This window comes from Barbatula barbatula, assembly GCF_947034865.1.
Source record: "Barbatula barbatula genome assembly, chromosome: 6".
NCBI lineage: Eukaryota > Metazoa > Chordata > Actinopteri > Cypriniformes > Nemacheilidae > Barbatula > Barbatula barbatula.
Window position 1 is genome coordinate 23404493 of NC_136765.1, and position 18676 is coordinate 23423168.

Consider the following 18676-nt stretch of genomic DNA (forward strand, 5'->3'; position numbering starts at 1 on the left):
ATATATTTGTGCCAAGCGAGAACAGAGCAGCATGCATTCAAGTGCCTATGCCATTAAGTGACTTACGATTTGCATGGTCCTGGTGCAGAATTTTTATGACATTTTGAGCTTATTGTTATGCAAAGCATGCAGGAATCATTTACGCTTCGGTCGGATTGCGTTGGTCTTTTTGTTTTGCTTAAACGTTGTTTAAACATGCATGCATTATATTTTTATTTTATAGCTGTAAATTGTGGGTATAAAAATAAACAAAAATAAGTTATTTGGCAAATACATCAAAAACGGTATTCAGAACGTTTTCTTTTTGCCTTATACCATTTTGCAACTATAAGCTTATTATAATGATCTAAAATATAATCTATAATCAATTGTTTATTGATACATAAAGACAAATAAAAAATGTAAATGACTTGTCATTTTGGGTTTCAAACAGAGCTTTCCATAAAGAGGCAAGTTACGCTTTAAAGTCAATATTTTAGTTTTTGATTGTCTTTCGTGTAATAAGAGTTTAATGCGTTATGCAAACCTATTCTAACGCACACAACTCATATCTTATGAAATCAATGTCAAGTACAAGTTTTCAAGTTTTATGGTCCCCTTTAACATATGTTATATTGTATAAATTGTGCAAATCGTATTTATGTATCTCGCATATGGATTAAACTATAGTTAGTTAGACTTTAAGAGAAACAGTAAATCTTTACGTTCACTTCAAATCAGTCCAGATTTCTGTGATGTGCTCTGAAGTTCGACTATCTCAATAAATCGTTGTATTATTAATGTTTTTGTTTCGGTTTAAGCTCGCAGTGTGACGCGGTCTCGTGTTTCCTTTTCAAACAGCAGTCTAACGCAAACAAACATAGACACACTGAGACGCTGTCTCCTCTTTTCACTTTTCATCGCACCGCTCCTCGCGGATGTGGGGGGGTGACTCCTTTAAATGCAGTTGAGAGCAGATTATTTACTCTACGTCTGCTTTTAGGTTTATGTGCAAAGAATGACGTCTCGAGTGTGTTTGTTTAAACATCTCATCCGTTGGCCGATAGCCAGAAGCACAAAACAATGTATACGTGTTATTGTATGACACTGTGGACTTCTTACATCTTACTTACTCAAGTATAGCGGATTTGTTTGATCTTACAGCTCTAAAATATAAATAGCTTCCCAATGTGAATAAATGATATATGGTGCACACGTCACATTCTTTCATAGGAGCTGTATGGTGTGGTTGACAAATCACATTTTTTATATGATTTCCGAGGTCACAGGATGAAAGAAGTAGATCAATGCCAGCCTTTGGCCATGTTTTTCTCTTAAAGTGGAAAGAAGCGATGATGGGACCCGATGAAAGAATAACAAACCAGAAAGTAAAATTCTGTCTTTGTATTTACGCAGCCACACAGTCACCCGCTTCTCTCTGCCGTTCGGACATAAACTCTCACTCCAAAAGCTCTGGAATAACAGTCTATATAAACAAACCCAAAGAGTTGAGGTTTTGTAGCCACCCAGAACTTCACCACATTGAAACAGAATGGAAAGAGGAAGGCAGAAGGCAGAGAAGAGCGGGTGTTGTGATAGAGGCCGTTCACTTGCAACAACAGAAAATGGCGGGAGAAACCTTGTTGTTCTACACAAGAAGACGTGGGCTTAACTGGATTTAGTGCTTTATAAAGTGTTTTTACACTGTGTTTGGTAAAGCATGTGGACGTCCACCACAGAGAGAAGTCATGCGAGAGGTTTCCCACAAATGAAGTGACGCGACACAGGGCTTGTCCAAATGATGTTGGGTTCTTCGTTTTTGATTCAGAGCCCGTTTTCTTCTACTGTTCTCAAGAAGATGTTTTCTGTGTATGTTGCCGTTAAGCTGTGCCAAGGAATCTGCGTGCACTTTTTAAAGCTGAATTGAGAAATCAACTTTTCCAGATTAAATAAGACAGATCTGCCAAAACCAAAGTGGAACTGTTAAGTCTTTAACATCACTCCAAGCCGGACGTGAAACGGCTCCAGAGAAAGAAAAACGGAGTCAAAATAAAAAGATGAATATGCAGTTCTTGCATGGCAACTATCCTGCCCAAATATCACTGGAAGTACAGTTATTAGTGGTACACGGTTAGGCAACTATAACTATTATTATTTCTTTGGTGTACGTGGAGTATTTTGTTTGAAACTATGGTGACCGTGGTAATTTCGTAAATGGTTAACACTGTCTGGAACCGTAGTTTAGGGTTAGACTATAGTTGTTTTGACAGCAGGGTGTGGAATGACAGTGTCAAGTGTCTGTAAAAGATGGGTAAGTGATGACTGTAGTGTGTATGTTTGTGTTCATACGGCCCCTTTGTAGTGTCACAGTAAGTGCTTATCTGCAGTTGACTGACAGAGACTCACCCGGCCAAGTGCTTGTTTATAGTCATGCTTCATCGGACTTTCCCATCGTCTGACCTGCAGATGCTGCAAAGCAATTTCACGGCACAGTTACGAGCCGCCACCCCGCAGAGGCACGGCAGCCCTGACACAACCGTCGCAGGGTTCGCTAAATTACGGTGATGGTGCAATGATATCTTAAACTTTTGCAATGGTTCCTGGTTAATTTATACGGTACTGTGGTTAAATACTTGGAAACATGGTACTGTTGTGAACACTTTGTTATCATTTTTGTAAGATGTGTGGCGAGGAGGGCGGGACTAGAGCCGTGAGGGAACGGCGCGAGGTTGGTGACGTGAGTGATAATGAGTGTCAGCTGCGCGTGCACCGGTCTCGCATCTCTCACAGAGGAGCTCCGGGAGCATAAGAGAGGAGCGACAACAGGGAAGGGCGAGAGAGGACCAGGCCTGGATTATATGTGATGTTTTGTTATGTTTGTGTGGACGGCAGTTGATGGTGAGGGAGCTGCCGGCATTTTATGCTTGTTTTGTTGTTTGTTTATATTATTAAAGGTCTGTTTCATGTTCGCCTGTTCCCGCCTCCTTCCTTTATTTATTGAACCTTGCTACAACGTGTTTGAAGGGACAGATGTACAAATTATGTCATCATTTAATCACCCTCGAACAGAGAAAGATATTTGGAAGAATGCTTGTATTCAAACAGTTCTCGGCCACTATTGACTACCAACAGTGTATCGAGCACAGAAATACTGCGTCATACGTCCAACTCGGTTTTTTTACAAGGTGACCACGTTAAGCATGAGAAGACAACAAGTTTAACATTGTAAAGAAGTCAGAATGCATGAAACACCGTTGCAGGGCCACTTTAAACTAAATAATGTCTACAGTATGTTAGTATTGTTTTTTCTCAATTTGTTTTTCATGACAAATTCTCATTACTATAATGCAAAAAAATATTTTGATTTAAATGGTGAATGAAAAAGCTGCAGTAGAATAAAGAAAATTTATAAAAAAAGGGAAGGACTTGGGAAGGAAATGTTAATGTTCAAATGCATCAGATAACTTCTATACATCCTATAAACAGGCTCCATTTTAATTTAACAAAATATATTTTCTTATTTTTGTTTTTTGAATTTGTACGTTATACGTAGACCTGTTTTCATAAAAATGTTATCCCGCATAATATATTCTATACACAGATTTCCAGCAAAGTGTTTCCCATAACTGAATACTGGTCCAATTTTCACTTCACACTTTCTAACTTTCTAAGATGAAACAAAAAACCTGTTCTCTGTTTGTACCCGCGTGCTGCCAAATGGGCCAATATGAGCTCTGGACAAACAAGTGACTCATATGGCAGCGTGTCTTCTGAGGAAGTCTTGGAAAAATCTACTGGCCTGTAAAATATCGAGCAGTGGAAAACAAATCATTGTTAAATCATGCGTTCTCATGCTAAGAGTTTCCTGTAAGATCTACACGGCCTGTTAGCGCGAGCTGTCGAGAATAAACCCCTCGTCCAGTTGTTCGATGTAATTCGAGGAAGCTTGAAAATGTGTTGTCACTTCGTCCAGCTGTACTGAGCCGTCTGTCTGTGAACAGCTGCAGGAGGTTCCACTAAGAGCTCGAGACCAACAGACATTCCACGCCACTCACCCGGGCCATGCATATCATTTTATTGTGTCTGTCGAGGACGATGCATGTTTGAAGTTCTTTGCTCTGGTCCTTTGGTACCGCAGTCATCTGCAAATGACACCAACTGGTCGAGCTTGAGCAGGTTCAGTTAAATGATGTTTCTCACAATCTATAAATACAGTTTTAGTTGCTGACCGATAGAATTTCCTGAAAGCGCTTACAAACATTTACCACTGTAGCCATAGTTTTCAGCAAAATTATTGCATTTATGTTACTAATGTGAAATAAGTGATAATCAATATGAGAATAATTTGGTTCAATTTATTATATTTATATGTTTTTATGTTTTGTAGAAAATGGAGGACAATACCAAGTCACAACAGTTAAAGGTCCAATTTGTACTACTTTTATTATGGGGTTCTATTGACAGAAATGCAATATAATATACATAACTATGTGTATAAAGACCTTACATACTGAAGCGTTATGTTTTTATTACTTTAGAACTAACTATTTTTATGTCCTTACCAGCGGGTAGCTTTACATGGTATTCGCCATGTTGTTTCTACGGTAGCCCTAAACAGACACACTGCTCTACAGAGCGCGTTTCGTAAATTTCCTTTATTTCGTTATCTCCTTCTGCAAATAATTAAAAACGTGACGACATCTTAGTCCTCTGTCAGCCTCCGTAGTGCTTTCAAAGGGAGGGTTGCAGTGAGCCGTTTGTTGCAATTCTTACCTTCACCACTAGATGCCGCATACACAGGACCTTTAATAGCAATGCGTAAATGTTGCATCTATAATGCTATTTTTCCTCAAAACTACATTCATTGACATGATTTCGTTTGTGAAATCAAATGACGTCAAACTGACCTATACAATTGTAAAATGGTGTTGAATAAAAAGTGTTTATGTACATTTTGGTTTATTTTTAGCCTAAAAGCTACAAATTGAAGCTTTAACTTTAGCGCATTTTTATTATTGTGATATAAATTATGTTTGATTTATGGTTAATTTAACATAATTAATTAGTTTTTATTTCTACATTTAATATTCTTAATATAACAGTTCACATAAAAATTAAAGTATTTCATCACGTGAAAGCGATGGCAGTCGAATGAACTGGGTTTATATAGACTTTGTTGAATATTGCTTTGGTTTTATGCTTCCACAAAAGAAACAAAATCGTTTGGGTGTGGAACAACAGGGGGGAAAATAATGAGCGTTTATTTCGGGGTCTTAATTATTACTTTAAGCCTATTGTTTAAAACTTCTTCACATAACTCATTAAAAGCTCAAGTGGCGTCAAGAAATTGCGGCTGACGTTCCGTTAAACAGACTTACTTTCTCTTTTTACTTGGAGGGATGCAGCACTAGGCGGTTCCGGCAGTCCCGTGTCCTCCTGTCAAGCGTGAGATCAGGTGCAGAGATAAAGTTCCCCACACAGATGGATGAGTGGAGATGAGAAGGATAGACTTTTGGAAAATGAACCGGGTTGTGAGTGCGGCTGTGCGCTCCAACAGTCATCACCTCTTCACCTCTGACTCCTCATCTGCCAGACATTGAGAGGAGGGGGTGCTCGTCCCTGGAGCAGGGTCGCTTTGATCAGCCGCGCTGGGCAGGGGCGCTAAGCCACGCGGCAGAAGGCAGAATCTTTCCCTTCACAGGTGGAGGAGAAGGGCTTTCGAGAGAGTGCTCTTGTTACGGTGCGCTGAGGTTTTGCGGGGTTATGGGCCTGTGTTTGTGTTTGAAGTTGGGATGAGTGGTGAGTAGGGACCTTCTGTCTGCCAGATGGATGGATGAGTGTCCTATATGACAGGGCAACATGGCCCCACTTTACAGGAAACTGTGGGCTGTAAGTGAATTATCCTGCTGTTGAGGATCCAGTGCGTGGTTGGCTGGTGAAGGCTGGTTTTATAAAATGTTATGTACACACATGTGATGAATTGATTTGAATTGTGATTATTAGGTTGCTAAATGTTTGCCATTAAAAGGATAGTTCACCCAAAATGTCATCATTTAATTACCCTTATGTCATTCAAAACCTGTATATGATTTGTTTATCTGTGAAACGCAAAAGCAGAAATTCAAAGAAATGTCTCCGTAGTTTTGTGAAGTCAACTTTATTTATACAGAAAAACACTCCACACACACAATATGCACACGTACTAACACACATTTATTTCTTTGTGTCCATACAATGGAAGTCAATGGGGGTCCAGTGTTGTCTGGTTACCGACATTCTTCAAAATATCTTCTTTTGTGTTCTGCAGAAGATAGAAAGTCATACAGGTTTGGAATGACATGTTGATGAGTAAATGATGAAGGAAATTAAATTTCCCTTTAAGAACTATTGAAAACTCACTGGTCAGTGTAGATGAGGACGTGAACAATGGATGTCAATTGACATTGAATTGCACTGTAGCTATAATTTTGAAAAGGTTTGTGTGTGTCATTGCGTGTGACTCGAATCATGCATGATACACATATTTTTTGTAAAACAATAGCTGAGTAGTTCTTTGGATTTTTCATGGTAGAATAATCATTAATGTGAGTTACTGATCACAAGTGCTGTTATTGTATTAAAGCAACAAGATGGTCTGTTATTACCTATTGGTTTTTATGAGCAGCTGCCATGCCGATTTAACAAAATGGTTTCGCCACATTGACTCAGTGTTGTGTTTGCGGCTGGATAGAGTGCCTTTTGATTCTGACAGCTCTCCACTCATCTGTTTTATATAAGACCGGCTCTCACTGCCACTCAACCTCTTTCTCCATCTCTCTCTATGGCTCTTTCCCCCCCAGCTGGGGGACTGGAACAGACCCCAGCGCCCCATTAAAATCCTGGCTACCACCAATTCTGTACAACCAGACCAGCATCTTGAATCTATCAGTCCTGTCACAAGTGCTTCCAGGTTCTCATCCGATTATTGCCGCCACTGTGACTTTCACATAATATTTTTTAAGTGCATCTTTGTTTTCCTTGTTGCGTTGGATGCAGGGTAGACGCTGAGGCTTCCGTTTTATTTGTCTGCAGTGTGAACATGTTTGAGTTTTAAGCGATTTAAAGGAACAATACCGGTTTTTAGGAGGATCTATTGACAGAAATGCAATATACTATACAAAAGTTTTTCAAAAGAAGATATTTTGAACAAGGTTGATAACCAAACAACATTGAATACCACATTGTATGGACACAAAACAACTGAGACATTACTCAAAGTATCTTCTTTTGTGTTCTACAGGAAGCCCAAAAACCACCAGCATCAGATTTATTCTCCTAAAAAGGACCCATCCAACAAATACACACACGCATTCCCCAGCGTTTTATTTCAATCACACATACATGCCTTCCCATCACTCCCTCTTATTTCAGATCATTTTAGCCCTTCAGACACACGTTCTCTTGTTCACAGATGGCTGACAGTTCGGGCGGCTCGCCCACAGGTCCGCCCTGGCACCCTTTCCCTCTCCACCCCTCAGTGATCGCAGCTTCTGCCGCACTCCCGCAGGGCCCTCACATACCTGCGATGCGCTCGGTTAGGCGTACACAGAGCAGCGTTCCTGATAGAAGTGCCGTGCTGACAGCTTGGTTTTCAAAGGCATGCCTCTTAATTAGACTAGATCTAAGACTGAAGGTGTGCTAAGCCAATATAATGCTTTGCTGGCTTTAGCAGATAGCAGATTGTTTTCAGGTGAGCTGTCATGCGATCTCCCGCGAGCTTGCTTCATTCCTGGCCCCCATCGGAGAGATGCAGGAGGACATCTTGTTTAACGTACAGCTGTCTGGCGCATAGGAAGAGCGGGCGTAGGCAAATGAAACAGTTTGTAGATTATCGTTTCTATGCAGTTTCACTTATTTTTGCTCGGCACGATAGCGATGTGGACCGGAGAGATATAGTGCAACAGTGCTTCGGGTGAACAGAGTCCGAGTCCCTTCTCATGATTATTTCATGATACTTTCTCTCGTCCCGTTTTACTTCCTGTATTTTAGCTTCAACCTTCTGAAAATAAATGCAAGAAAGGTGCAAGCTCTTTTTAGTAGTCATTAGAGATTGAATTCACCCAAAAATATCATAATTGACTCACCCTTGAGTGTAAGTAAATTCATGTTCATCAAGATGAATGTCTATGTTCTGTTAAACAGAGAGAAAGATATCTGGTAGAATGCTTGTAACCAAACAGTTCTTGGACAGCATTGACTTCCATGGAAAAAATGACAATTGTCGTAAAAAGTGCCCGAGAACTGTTTGCTTTCCAACATTCTTTAAAACATATGTTGTACTATCTTTTTAACAAAGAAATTTACGAAGAAATCTTACTTTCTGTTGTAGTCGATGGTGACCAAGAACTGTTTGGTTACAAGCATTCTTCCAAATATCTTCATCAGAACAAAGAAATGTGTACGATTTTCATGTTTGTGTGAACTGTTCCTTTAAGCTATCTTTTAAAAAGAAAGTTTTGTGTACTATAAAAACAATGTTACTTTCCATTATTCAATCCATAAGGACCATACATTTTGTAAATAGCTTGTTTGATAATCCTTGGATTTCAGATGTCAAAAACCCTATTAGCATGAATGACAACTTTATCCGCCGTGTGGTATCACCTGCGTTTTTATAAAGAGGAAAAGGTTTTGCTTTTATTCAAGAACTCACGGTGATGAATGAATTAAGCCGGAGAAGCTTAATGCATCATTGCACCATTAAAATACCGTCATTATACCATTTATACAATTACAGTTGCTTAGCCAAATGATTTTATTATTTCAGTCCAATTTTTTAAAAGATTTTTTTGCATGTTTACCGTAGTCTGTGTCAGTATTGGCAGAGCCGTGTAAAAATAAAGCTTAATTTAGTATACTTGGAGTACATTTTGATGGGGTGAGAGATGGAGAGATATATGTGAGAAAGCATTTCAGTTGGAAATGAAAAGGGTTGTTGTTTTCATTTGTCTGAAGAAAACCTCATTAAAACTGAGTGTTGGCGAGAACAGAAGGTCAACCAGGCAGAGTTATTCCTGGAAAAGCGCTGATTTCTCAATTATTACCTTTCTGTTTGACCTGCTTTGAAACTGGCCCACATGATGGCTTTTTTCTGAGGTCTCTTGGGACAAATAGCCCACTTATCTAAAAATAACCTTTAGTCCAAAGGAGGGTCCACGGCTCTGTTTCAGCATACTTTTGAAAATCCTGTATAGCACGACTTCTGTGAAATGCATCAGCCTGTTGTGCAATGTGGAAAGAGTTGTATTTATAATGACAGTGATGCCAATAAATGAATTCTCAAACATCTCTCCAGCTGTGGTCCAAGTCTGTGAGAAAGCAGTTCGGAAGATTCATATTGTCAGTCTTTGTACGCTCGGTTTAGACTTGATTTATATGATTGATGTGGCAGACGCTCATATTATCATAAACATCTTTTTTCAAACGTCATTGATTAAAACTGTATGGTGTGGATTTTTTAAATCATTTTTCCAGTTTTGTACCTTGATAGTGTAGGTATAAAAAAGACAAAAATGATGTAGGTCTGTCACCATGTCTACACAAAAAACAGTTTGTTCTTAATGGATTTGTCGCGTCTTGCCGCACCGCATTCAGTGTGGACAAAATGTTGAAATATAATAGATTCAAATGCGTTTCTAATGTCTTTTGTCTTGTTGCATTGCGTCACGTCTGGTGTAGACGTGGTGTAACAAATGATTATTCGCTATTAATTGTATCCAGAATAAAAGTAAATGTTCACATATTATACGTCTCGGTACGGCGCATATTTATTTTGTATTGATAAACACATAAATATACTAAACATGCATTTAAAAAATATATATACAAATTAAGAAATGTTTATATTAGTTATTATAGATGGTAAAAATAAATCACGTGTCGTGTTGCGATCTCTTCTGATAATATCACAATGTAGAAAATTGTTGGTCCTGAAAGCGTTTTTTTTCCGCAAACAAATATAATCTCTTTGTTGTCTTTTGATATGTTTTAACAGATTTGATACATTTCATCCATGAGCTGTTCCGTCACATGGTACTTGAATGATTGCGATGACCTGTGGTGGCCGTAAACGCTGGCCATGTCTTTGTCTCTGATACAGTGTCCATCGACTTTAACAAACCCATGGAGGGGGCTTCTCCAAATGAAGATGGATAAGATCTCTCTCTGTTCTCTTTCACTCTCTCTCTATCTACCTATGTGTCTCTTTCTCTGGCCCTGAGCCGTGGCCTCGCTGACCTTATCTCCTCTACGCTCCTTGACCCTTCTGAGTGAGGTTTCGGCCCGGCTTCTCCGCATGGGAGTCCTGCCTGCTAAGCCCAGCTCAGTGTTCCAACCTCTTCTCCAGATCCAGATGAAAGGATCATTGAGAGGCTGTCCCATCACCCCAGGCCCCCTCCAGCCCTCTTTGGAAGGGACAAGAGGCAGGGGGGATAAAAGCTCCTCTGGCCAAATGCAAATCCCCCCGAATCTAACCCTGCTGCCAGATCTTCACCGCAGCCCCCTCCTCATACTTGTTTTCATCGCTGGAATTTGCCAAGAAGACTTTTCCACGTGACCTCGGATTCGAACTGTACCTCATGCTCATCGAAGCCGCGGTTCCCTCTCCGGGGAGGTTGGTGGAGTCACGTGGACCCCTATCCAAAGGTCGTAACCCCTTGACTCTCAATTAGCACTCCCTGTATTCAAGCTGCTCTTGTTTCTAGGGTCGGGACAGATGAATCTGTGGGAGATGGATGGTGGGCGGCACTTTGCAACACAATGCTTCAATCAGCGGCCCATGCGGCTTTCCTGAGCGGTGCTGTAAACAAGCTGAATGAAAAGGATTAGTTAAGACTCATTGATGTCTTTGATTGACTTAAACTGTCTTTAGGGGATAGGAAGTTTGATGGGGTTTTAAATGCTCCGCGGACGACCCCAGCTCCACCTGGCCGCACCCCCACCCTGCACCAAAATCTTCAGCGGGCCGTGTCAGAAGGTCTCCACCTGCAGAAGAAAAGCCCAGTAAATCAAATTCGACCTGACGTTTATCCCAAGCAATGAGCTTTTGGCTGTGCTCCCCAAAAATGAAGCAGGGAAGATGGTGTAATTAATTTATGAAGCGTTGCTTTTGGTTTGACACTTTGACTCCGGCGTGCTGGTTTGATGAAAGAACCGCTGGCCGGCTTTTCAAACACACGCCCTGTTTATTACCCTTGTATGGTTCTTATCTGGCTTTAAACCAGCACGTCCTGTTATGATTTATCTTTGGACTCCTTTAGACGTGGGAAAGGTACCGTGATGTCACACTAGCAAAATACATAAAGCTGAAGGAATGTTAATGCCTTTATCCAAGACTTTAGTGCTATAGATTTCATCTATTGTAGTGACCAAAAGTGATGTCCGGTGGGGGACATATTTGTACAAAAGGGACTTTTAATGGCCTCTCATCAAAATATGAGGCATGTGGCAAAATGGATAAAACACTAAACTTTAAAGAGATTTATTGGTCAAAGTAATTTGGTAAAACTGGAAACTACACTATATCATGGGAGGTGGGTTTTCTTCTTAAATACAAAAAATGCATAAAACAACCAAGGAGCTCACATGCAACGAAGCAAACATCGACTACAATTTTATGTTATTAATATTTGTGGATCTTATTTTGTACTAAAAGCTTATACTCATTCTCCTGTGCCTTCCTAACTCTTATACTGCACCGTAACTTTAATAACCGCATTAACTCATCCACTGCACTGTTACTTCAACAACTGCATTAACTCACCTATTGCATTGCAACTTTAACAGCTAATGTCAATAATCTATGCACACCTAATCACTTGCACTATTGTTTAGTCTAAATTATTATCTGCTCATATCCACCTGTACATTAATGTTCATAGTGTTAATGTTCATAGTATATAGTCATCTCTATATATTGTTCATAGTACATACCTACTGTAAAATATTTTCATAACTGTATAATATTTTATCAATATTGTATTCTGTATTTATTCTAACTGTATATCCTGCACTTGCTAACTGCACTTCTGGTTAGACCTAAACTACATTTCGTTACACTGTATATGTATATGTGTAATGACAATAAAGTTGAATCTAATCTAATCTTCCACCATGCATGTTCTTCGGAAAGCTGAGCTTTAGTTTACACTCCAAGCACAACTATGCAACATGCACACACATTTTAAATGCATCTTTAATAAAATATTTGAATGAAGGACAAATACATCAATTGCCCAAAGTTGGACATCACAATTGTATCGAATTTGGTATTTCCATTACAAGCAGGCATGACCACGGGCTGTCTTTGCTCACCGTTTTTCAATTCAATAAAGCAACCATTTAGTTCAATTGCCTATTGTGTTCCATGCTCGGGGATAAAGAACGTTTCCCAAAATAACCCCAGACTTCTTATATTATGCCTTTCTTTATAGTCATGTGGGTTTTAAGATGTGTCTGGTATTAGCTTGCAGCAGGAAAAGTCTGAATGTGATTGGCTCTTCTGAACGCTTTGACATGCCCACGGGGAAAGTGAATTGAGGTTCTGTTCTGTTCTGTTCAGCCCATTCACCTGAAAATGACAAGACTCTCACAGTTTACACAGGAGAGCAGGTCCCTTTTGGATTTGATTTATGACATTTGCAGAACTGAAAGCAACAATAATAGAGTAATAACTATAGAATGATCATTTCTGAAGGGTGTTTCAATTAACCTAAATGATCCTGAATGCTTAAAATTGCTGACTTATGTCACCTCTGTCTTCGTTTCTCCCTAGAGCTTCTCAAACCGAGACGATCTTCAAATGACACATTTTTTGAGTACGACGAGAAAGGTATTGTGTAAATAGTTTGTCTTTCTTCTTTTCATATATTCTGTCAGTGTAAAAAACAGATGCTTTGACACGGACTTGTTTCATATTATCACATGCCCCCTTTTCTAAATGCTTCTCGACGCTGAACCTTGCTGAAGCTCTATTTTGAACAGTATAGAAAGCTTTCCAATGACCGTATCACTATACAAACACTGCCAGACAGCTTCATTCTTTAAAATCACCAAACCTCCCAGCAGCCAGATGAGAGCGGAGAAAGTGGAGAAGATGAGCGGGGAGGGGTTGAACTCATCTGTCAGTCCCGAGAGCATGAACGCGCTGGAGAACTCTGTTAAGTGCTTGCAGGTGTCTTCGAAGAGCCAAGTCAAACTTTAGGTGTGTGCAAGAACGTGCTTGCATGTTTGTTACCATCAGACCTTAAACACACTTTCGTGAGTCATTTTTCCCGATGCTCCAGTTCTCTGGAATGAGCGCTTTGCCAAATGTGTCAGATCTTCCTCTTTTATCGTCTCTGGCCGTTTGTTTTGTTCTTTACTGATTTTGGATTTCTCCTGCACCTGGCTACTTTTACCATCTCTGAAGGTCATGCAGAAGATCTTCTCTTACAGCTGAAGCGTCTTTTGTGCGTGGTGTGATATTTTCAAGCCGTGCTGATGGATAAGGTTTGACCTCACCACCTGGTGCTCTGCAGAGACACAGATATCAATCTCTGTTCTCTGCTCTTTGTTTTTACTGGCATGCCCAAAAGAGGTCAGGCTCTGGTTCAGGGTTTAATAAAAGTTTTGAGACTCTGCGAGGTGAAAGGCATTGTTAAAATGTCACTTCTGGAGTTTGAGCAATAGCTGCTGTGCTAATAACGGAACCAAACATAACTCGACATATTACATTTTATTTTAAATAAATAATGTGTTTGGCTCTGCAAAAAAACGCAACGCATGGAGGGTAGCATGGATGATTGCCAGGGTATTTTGGCACAATAATATATAATAACTTTTCCGGCAGAAATGCCTAGTAAGCCACTAAGAAAAGTTGTTATGTAACAGAATTTCATGATCGAAAAACTTTCCGCAAGCACAGAAATACTACGTCACACGCCCAACTCGTTTTTTGATAAATTGAGCATGTCAAGCACTAGACGCCGACACGTTTAACATTGTGAAGAAGTCAGAATGCATGAAACACTAACTCCCCCCTAAAAGAGACGGTACTTTTACTGGTAACCCGAAATATAACTGGCTAGACATACTTTTAACTCGCTAGCTAATGTAATTTACATGTTATTTATTTAGTTTTGTCTATATTGTTTTTGTCATTTATTTTTCTTCGCCGATTTGCACTAGAAGTTACGTCCGTGCCACAAAAGCGCACATTAACAGTAACGACGTTTATGTTGTTGCTTGAAACCGTCAATAAACAAGCCGTCTGCCATATTGGAACTGTCAATGCCGGTACAAGATCACTTGAGATGCAGCTAGACTGTGCATTGGCAGATATTATTCAAATATTACGTGCTGGTTTGTAGTCATAAACATTATCATTATAATTGCTAAACAAAACAATAAAGAAAAAGGCCCTAGCAGATACAACATCTAAAACTTACCGTAGTTTAAAAACCTGCTGCGGTCAAATGTGGCATCTGCGTACACATGTCTATGATTCTGGGTGGTTGTGAAATGTCATCACTCATAAAGCTGTTAGATCCCACAACACTGCATAAGCCGGATCTTTGTGACTTTGCACAGTGGCATGTAGGGCATGAGAACACATTTTATGTCACGTAACTATTTCCTGTTAGGAAACATTCTCATACCGGTGCTTGTACTCATAGAGAGCAATAGTAAGTCATGAAGAGCTGACAGTTTAATTTCAGATAGCTGTAGCTCAGTTTGTAAAGCGTGACACTCACAACACCGAGGTCATGTGTTGGACTCCCAGGAAACACACAAAATTGAAACGGTTTGCCCTTGTGTGCATTCTACGTCGCTTTGCTTAGATGTAAATGTGCAGATAGCTGGACTCTCTTCTGCTGCTTGTTCCAGTTAGATCTGTTATTAATACTTGATGAAACGTCTGTGTTTTTTATACTTAAAGCAAATTCCATCCTTAATGGAACTGTTGTCAGGCAGATTTAAAGTCTGAACTTTTTGTATTCTAACTTTCATTAATGCAGTCGTATTTTGATGTTTTTTTTTATTTGTTTAATGCATGCATACTTTATGTAGATATCTTGATGCGCTGCTTTATCCAAAGCACTTAAGAATAGTTCATCCAGAAAACTGTGTCATTCAGTCATGTTGTTCTTTAAAAGCATGGTGCCAAGCGGATGTTAAAAAGCATGTTGAAAGTACCACAAAATGTTGTCGGTGGTTCTCGTGACCAATTGTGTATTTTGATAAATAATGAAAGCCTTTTTAAGCCTTTTTGAACTGTTCCTGTAAGAAGCTGTCTTTTTTTTGTCATGTTCCCATAAAACTCTTTGACTTACAGCTTAAGGAATTCTTTAGAAAACAAATGAAATGTCAAAGTTATTAAGAATTATCTCATTGTTTCGGTGGTTTAATTCTTCCGTGATCATCATCCTGTTCCTCAAAATCCCAAGAAAAACCAAACAAACGACTCGTGTTGAACAATTCAAGCTCACACCACAATTATGTGTGTTTTAAAGCAAAGGCCATTTTTTATTTTAGAGGTTGAACCTTTAAAGAAAAATATGGATTGTGAAGATTTGTACTGATGTCTTTTTTCGAAGCACTCAAAGTTCAACAGTCCAAGAATTTGGGGATGACCTAATGTCCCTGCAGTATTCATACAGTCAAAGAGATGAGATGTCTGCCTCATGATTCCAGTGCGATGACTCCATGTCTTTTCACACAGCTGTGAATGTTTGTTGAAGCCCACACAGACATTTTTTCCTCTGGAAAGATTAGAGGAGAATGAATGCTGAGCATCCAAAAAAGGAAGCTATTTTTATAAAGTTCACACCAATGATTATTGTTATATATGGTTTGTTATATGTTATTCCAAATACACTTTTTGTGTGTGTACATAAAAGGAGATGTAAGGCTGATCTCTGAATCTCAGTACCCATTCACTTTCATTGTAAAGGTCAAAATTGACCCTCTTTGTTCACACAAGTGAACAAATGTATATTTTTGGGGTGAGCTGTGCCTTTAAATCACAGCAAAATAAATATTTGAGATATTCTTTTAATACTTTTTACTCATATATAACACCCACTATCACATTCACATGGGTCTGAATAGCTCAAGGCTGCTTACACCTCATAAAAAAGTTAGTTTTTTATCGATGGGCAAACTCCAACGCTCTTCGTCTCTACGTTCTTTCTCTTTCAATCTTTCTCTCCTCTACCCTGAGGTGTGGTGGTTAGTGTGTAGCTTTTCCAACATGAATCTGTGCCAGACTTGGCCCATCTGCTCTGTAGAGACAATATTCACTGCACACAACTCAAAAGATGCCATGGCAAGCTGATGTCCTCGAGGGTCTTTTACCTTTAAGTTTGTGTGTAAAATAACATCACTTGTTCAATCTTCTCTTTTTCCATAGTGTCCATCAGTTTGTTGTTATTGAAATGTCTTAATAAGGTAGATGGCGTACAGCCTGTGCTTATTGGCTTTAATATCTTGATCAAGGTTTTTGCCAATGCTGGCAAAACACAAAAAGTCTTTGTGAAACGACATCACCTCGTTCTCTTTTCATTGTGGCCAATCCATATCACATATTCCAAATCTGTTTCTTGTTATTTATATTTGAAATGTTCAGGCGTGAAATAGTTTTTATTAACCATCTATTTGATGAATCCGATCACGTCAGATTGCTTTGAATTCGCTCCAGTCAAAACATGTGCGGTCCGTTGAATCTGACAAAGGCAACGAAGCTCGATATTTGTGGGAGGGAAATTATGGGAGAGACTCATCGTCCTCACCTCTGTTGGTCTCTTCACAGTAAATCTCCAGTTCACATGATGTCTACTGGATCAAAGCATACCAAAGTTATTTTAAAGAAGCTAGCTTATGGAAAACAACTTTTTGTTTTTTTTCTGTACAGTGCAAGTGTTTGATTTAGTCAGTGAACATGTTTAAATGCTGACAGCTCAAAGCTTCATTCCCAGTTCAATGGATGATTTATCAAAGCCCATCTGCAGAAACAGCTCATGCAGAAATCATTATTGTTATGATGTTACGACATGAGCACACAATCGTCTGCATTTGCACATCAGCACTTTTTGAGTGTTTAGCGGATTGACCCAGACTAACTAACCGTGTGAACAAGGAGGTTTCTTATACAGAAGTGTCTTTAATTACAATGATAGTCATAATAACATTATCACAAATAAATGATAAAATCCGGCCTTTTTTGTGTGCAAGTAAGCTTATGTAGAAAAGAGTTCGTATATACAGTATTTTCCACACCAGTAAATGTTCCCAACAGCTTGAGAAAACACACAAAACCATCCTCTATTGTGAATGTGTGTGAGGCTGAATCAAAGCTCCCCGCGGAGACTCCCTCCCCTGCAGAACTGCCTGAGCTGATCTCCATCACTGTGTGTCCGGGCGGTCCCGTGAGGGTCCGCGTTCACTAGCACTTCCTCTACTGCACACCCCATTGATCTGGGTAAATGCCCACCCAGCTTCTGCCCGCTGCCCCCTCCGATGTGGAGGAAATGAATGATGAGTGTTTGTTTCTCTCTTTTAAGTGTGTCATCACTGAAGCAGTGCGACCTGTTTAGAAAACATGTCCTTATAAGTGGATGATGTCAGACTGATTTAATGATGAGTTCAGTACCGTTCGCTAAGTTGGAAAGCATTCATAAGGACGGCTTAATTGTATTGTAAAGTCGAAATTAAAGCAATTTACACTTGGAAATGCAGGTTTTTTTCTCAGAGAAATGCAACTTGCTGTACTTTGGAAATGCACATATGAATGATGTTATCACAGTTGAGATGTGTAAAAAGACAATGCAATGCAGATTCTGCACAATTCACCTAAACATTTGATTTCTTTCCTACTTAGATACTTATCCGAGATGCATGACTTCTTTACTCAATTGATAATCACATCAATTGTTTTCCACAGATAAAGACGTTTTTCTGCACACAGGAGGAGGAGGAAGTGACGCCAGAGTGATGTCAGTGAGGCTGCCGTCTGTCAAACAGGACCACGAGTCCGTCAGTCTCAGCTCTGTCGAAGGAGATACAGACTCTTCTGCTAATGATGTGTTCTAGCCGACATCCAACCTGTCTTGAAACTGCTAAGTACAAAAGAATATGCAGTTTTAATATTATTTATACCGTGTTTTTATGCTTGCGTCCATGAGATACGGTACAATGAACTTCTGTCTTTTATGTCTGTTGTCGTTAACTGTGTCACATCAATTGTACATGTTTATACAAATAAATGCTTTAAACAAATCTTGGTTACACATCCGTTTTTTTGTCTGTACATTCAATGCTGTTTCAATTGTTTGGTCACGTTGTTTTTCCAGGTTTACCGTAGGTCTAAGCGCGGCTGTTTTCTGTCATGGTAATGGCACGACTTCACGAGAGGAGGTTTCACATCATTAGTCTCGGACTGCTTTTTTCTCCCATTAGACGGAGAGATAAAGACAAGATAGCTGCTATCTGATGTTGCTTTGCAGTGTCCTGTACTGATGATGCCTGTCTAATAAGCATCCTGTTTCCTTTTCAGCACTCAAGACATGATAAAGCCCAGGAGAGAGCATGTGAACCACAGACGGCTTTGCAGAGCCAGAGCTTTTATTTTTTGGCGTGAACTCTGGTCCACTGTGCAGCTCATTCTTGTACGGGACCCAAT

General features: G+C 39.6%; 1 protein-coding gene across 3 annotated transcripts in view; it reads left to right on the top strand.

The window, feature by feature from the left end:
• Positions 1 to 18266, top strand: part of kiaa0586 (KIAA0586 ortholog) — a 93628-nt gene extending 75362 nt beyond the window's left edge. For 2 of the 3 annotated variants that reach the window (XM_079458431.1, XM_079458430.1), the window contains 2 exons: positions 12791 to 12847; positions 17939 to 18266. In XM_079458431.1, coding sequence (XP_079314557.1) covers positions 12791 to 12847; positions 17939 to 18087 — 206 coding nt within the window. In that variant the 3' untranslated portion in view covers positions 18088 to 18266. The remainder of the gene's footprint in view (positions 1 to 12790; positions 12848 to 17938) is intronic. The other variant, XM_079458432.1, reaches the window with a different exon arrangement.
• The last annotated feature ends 410 nt before the right edge of the window (positions 18267 to 18676 follow it).